Source organism: Odontesthes bonariensis, chromosome 19, assembly GCF_027942865.1.
Source record: "Odontesthes bonariensis isolate fOdoBon6 chromosome 19, fOdoBon6.hap1, whole genome shotgun sequence".
Taxonomy (NCBI): domain Eukaryota; kingdom Metazoa; phylum Chordata; class Actinopteri; order Atheriniformes; family Atherinopsidae; genus Odontesthes; species Odontesthes bonariensis.
Genome location: NC_134524.1, coordinates 20,609,003 through 20,613,602, shown reverse-complemented (window position 1 = coordinate 20,613,602; position 4,600 = coordinate 20,609,003). Strand labels below are relative to the sequence as shown.

The 4,600-nt window shown below is 41.5% G+C and overlaps 1 protein-coding gene across 1 annotated transcript; it reads right to left on the bottom strand.

Annotated features, from left to right (window-relative positions):
* Positions 1-570: 570 nt before the first annotated feature.
* Positions 571-4,265, bottom strand: LOC142369380 (E3 ubiquitin-protein ligase TRIM17-like). Its single transcript, XM_075451742.1, has 7 exons — positions 4,181-4,265; positions 3,276-3,861; positions 3,065-3,160; positions 2,751-2,984; positions 1,795-1,942; positions 1,680-1,706; positions 571-1,594 (listed from the first exon to the last, which is right to left on the bottom strand). Exons 2-7 carry the CDS (start codon positions 3,852-3,854, stop codon positions 1,077-1,079), a joined length of 1,602 nt encoding a protein of 533 aa, XP_075307857.1. The 5' UTR covers positions 3,855-3,861; positions 4,181-4,265; the 3' UTR covers positions 571-1,076.
* Between the last annotated feature and the right edge of the window lie 335 nt (positions 4,266-4,600).

Below are 4,600 nucleotides of genomic sequence, written 5' to 3'. Positions count from 1 at the left end.
GACCTATGAGAACAGTACATCAGAACTGAGGCCTCTGTGGTTTGGGTAAAAAATTCCTTCAAGATAATCTGTCTTCTGCTATGTTTGGCACAATCTGACACGGTTTTAAAAGTTAAAACATGTTTCTTGTTGACGCGTAACAGTGAAACACTGGCTCAGAAGTCACATGAACCACAAACAGGTTTGTATGTCAACACACAGTTTGGCACTTCATTTTGACAAGATTCTCCCGTAATCATCGCAGTTGTCTAAAAAAAAAAGTCAGATAATTAAGCTGTCAACATAAAACTCACATACCTTTCAGGAACAGCTACCAACTGGTGTTTCTTAAGACTCAAACACTGTTGTCATTCTTTATTAGTTTTTCCTTACACCTAGATAAGTACAGACACACCTATCACTGCAGGGAAAAGGGGGGGTGGCCCCATTGGACTTGGAATTTCCTGGATGCTCATAAACTCATAAGCCTGCCATGTAGATAGCTGGTAAGCTGATGTGATGTTTCCTAACAAGGACTAAAAAATAAATAAAAAATGGCAAGGAGAGCCTTAGGAGTTTTATTCATAAAGTTTATTGCAATGAGAACGGACATATGCACCTTCAACACCAAAGAAGAAAGCTTGTGGAAACAATCCTCAACCTTGTTTTCTCATGACAACACTGTAAAATACACACAGTGGATCAGCGTGCCATCGCCAAGTTCTTGGCAATCATGTGAATTCTACAAATCATAAATAGAAAATGAGTTATCCATTAAGCAATTTGATTCAATTTCCAGGCCATTAAAAACTAGTTTATGGTTTGAAGTGGCACAGCTCTGAATCACTTACTTTTAAAATTGTGACATTAGGCCAGAGGATGTGCCCTCCAAGTGCCGCGAGTTCTAAAGTTAGTCATATCAGAGTAAGCTGACAACGTGCCAGGTTTTATTGATCTTCATATCACTCGACAGCGCATCTGGGCTTTGAAAGTCCAATTCAATTCGACTTTGACCCAACAGTAATCTTGTGCTGTTCGGTTATTTTTTTCCGCCCGTATAAGGGAATGAGAGAAAGGAGAGATTCTTAATGTGGCATCTAACTGATAACCAAAGCCTCAGATTTCCTTGCTTTACTGTACAGATAAAAGTATGGAAAAAGTGTCCCTGAGAAACTCTCCCCAGTGAAAGAGTGAATGCGTAACTTTTCAGCCATGTCATAGAATGACACTCGGCCTTCTTCGTAGTCCACATACACCCCCACTTGTGTTGGTCTGGGACAGAGGTGGAGAACTGTGTAGGGTGTACAATGAACTTGATAGTCAAACCCCCTCTTTCCTATGGCAAAGAATCCATTCTCTCTTTTGAGAGTTACCCGTCCCGTTTTATCAACAGTCTCCTTAGCAACACCAACGTCCCAGTTGTTTCTCAGGCCCACTTGGACCTCCCAGAAGTGCCGACCGGAGGCGAAGCCCTTTGTCCCAAAAATCATGGGGCAGTCGAAACAGTCATCAGAAGACGAGGAGTCTGCTGGTATTTTGCGATATTTCAGACGAGTTCCAAATTCCATCACCACAAGGCCGGCACCAGCAGTGGATGGGTTAAAGGTGAACGACTCTAAAAAAGAATGCAAGTTTAGTTCGAGTTAACATCTGTAGAAAAAAAGTTATTAAAAGTGAATTCAACAGATTCGTGAGCTCACCTTTATATTGTCTCAATCTGGTCAGTTCTATATGCGGTGAAGACAAGACAATCATTGCAAAACTCTCGATTGAAACAGACATTTAAGAATGAAACAAATGCTGCTCGTATTTTACCCGTATTTGTCAGAGTTCTCAGTTCTGCTTGAAAAGCGTGCACAAGATGGGACATGGCTCTCCCCACCGTCTGCACGCACAGGTTTGAGTGAACCTTGATCTCGGACCAGTCCTTGGTGTCTGAGACGGTGTTCAGAGCCGGCAAAGTCTGGAGTGATTCACCAAGCACATGATAGTGAGTAGAGGCAATTCTTCATTCTTTTAAACCCAACCATGATGCACATGAGTGAGGGATGTGGGGGAGTGAGGCAAGGCTACAAAGGGAATGGCGTCAACACTGAGAATATCAAGAGAAATGTATTGTTTTTGTTGTAAATGTATCATAAATTGAGAATTGCATCCCCAAACAATGAAAGTTTATGGGGCGATTTTGGTAAGATTTGATCGACCTATACTCCCACCAGATCCTTGCACAAACATGCATTATGATGGCCACCCATTCACCTGAGGTATCCATGACCTCTGCTGTGGTAACATTTGTGCCAAAAGCTAACAGTTAACAGCTGAGCTAGCTAAACTAACATCAGCTTAGCTTGGCTAATAGGACAAATTTGATGCTGACAATGGTTTGTTTTCTTCAATGTAGGCATGTGATGTTTTTTTTTTCTAGTTTTAACTATGATTTTGTTTCCTGGATTCGAGTCACATCAAAGCTGATGTATGTAACTGTATTTATATTTCACTCTGCTAATGTTAACACCTGATGACTACTTTGTGAAGTGCTTTCATAAGATAGGCCACTGCCGTGCTTTTTAGGTCCTGACAAAATTTTATGCCACTGCAGTTAATGTAATCACATATTATCATATGAATTCATATTGATGTACTGAAATGTCAAAACTGATGACTAGTCACAAAAAAAGATTATTTGTTTATGACCAGGAAATTATAAATTGATGCACTTTATCATCATGAATGAAAAAGCATTACTTCATGAAAGGATTTTTCTGACGAACCTGCAGAAGTTGAAGATGGTCTTCGTTTTGTGACAGCTCCTCCAGCTGCGAGCGTTTCCTCTGCAGATCTGCGATTTCCTCGTGCAGCTGTCCGATCATTGCCTGGTTCCTCTCCTGGGACTTTCTGAGCTTTTCTTCAATGTTCGACTTCAGTTTACCATGAATCTCTTTCACTTTATCCATCAGAGTATTGAAAAGCTTCCCGCCGTCTTCAATCTCTTTGTCTGTCTTCACCTGTTTTAAAGAGCATCATGTTACAGGGGAAAATGTAAAGTGTCCAATTTTGTATGTGTGAAGTTTGCCTAAATACTCACTTTGCTCATTTCAGAGCAATCACTAAATTCCTTTATCTTCTCTTTTCTTTCATCAATCATCAGTTTGATCTTTGCTTGTTTAGACTTCATTTTTTCCTGAAACATGAATAAAATGTCAATAAATGGGATTAAGGGAGTTATTTCTTCATTTCATGCTCAGTAGTCTCAGGAGAGTTAAAACTAGATTTTTGCATAAGAAATAGTCTCTCACTTTCTGTTGAGCCCCCTCCTCCTCAACAGGCACCGTCTCATGGTCTTTGTGCTCCGTCTCACAGCACAGCAGACAGATGCACACTTGTTCATCCCTGCAGAAGAACTCCAGGATCCTCGCATGCTTCTGACAAACCTTCTCTTCCAGATTCTCCACCGGGTCCATCAGCTTGTGTCTCATCAGGGAGGGGACTCTTTGGTGAGCTTCGAGGTGGGCCTCGCAATACGACGTCAGACACACCAGACACGATTTCAAGGCCTTGAACTTGAATTCCGGGCACACATCACACTTTACCTTCCCCGCTGCATCGCTGCTTTCAAGTGCCTCCATTTTTCTCCTTTTTATTTGGGCTGAAATTTCTGAGATGACTGCATTTGTTGAGAACTCGGGCCTCATGTAGAATCTTTTATTGCACATCGGGCAGTGGCATAACTCACTTTTGTCCCAGTGCTTGTTGAGGCAGGTCCGGCAGAAATTGTGACCACAAGGTGTGCCGACAGGGTCGGTGAAGACGTCCATACAGATGGAGCACCGGAAATGATCCTCCGGCAATGAAGTGAGGACGCTGAAAGCCGACATCCTTTCTCTGTGGAAATAATGTGATATTATGTTTGTACGTCTGATCTGTTGCTCTTCATGCATAATGTGTAATGCTACCTGAAATCATGCTTTTGTCACAGCCTCATTGTACAAAAAAAACGGGAAGAAGGATCCCAAAAGTTAGACAGGTTCTTAGTCAGATCTATTTTCAGGATGTAAACACACCAACCAGCCCCACCCAATGAGTCATGTTCACATGAGAACTGGTTGCACATCAAAATCCTGTATCACGCTCCCACAGATGTTTATTTCAAAAAAGCTAAAACAGCAGAAAAAAAAGCTACATTTGTAAAAGAATGACTCACCAGGCGCTCTGTATTTCTAGCAGAATGCAGAGTCTTCGACTCGTCTCCTGTGCAGGATGATACGTCGCATTAGGACGCTGTGAACCCGGCAGTGTGAGTCTCTTAAGTGGATATTGATATAAATGAATGCTGAGAGGCCGGACCAGCTGCTGCTATTTAGTGGGTGTGGTCAAAGCCACTTGATTTTACTGAAATGAAACTTAAAAATGTTTCAGTGCCAAAGCAAGAAAGACAAAATATTTTGGCATTTTATAAATAGGATTTATTGTGATGTGATGTAAACTTTTCCCTTTTAACATTCAAACACTTGCTTTCTGTGCTAGAAAGTGTATTCTTTTGAATTGGATAATGGATAAAGCCCCATCTAAGGCTCAATGGCATGAGCCTTAGATGGGGTGATACTCGAATATGTTGCTTTGG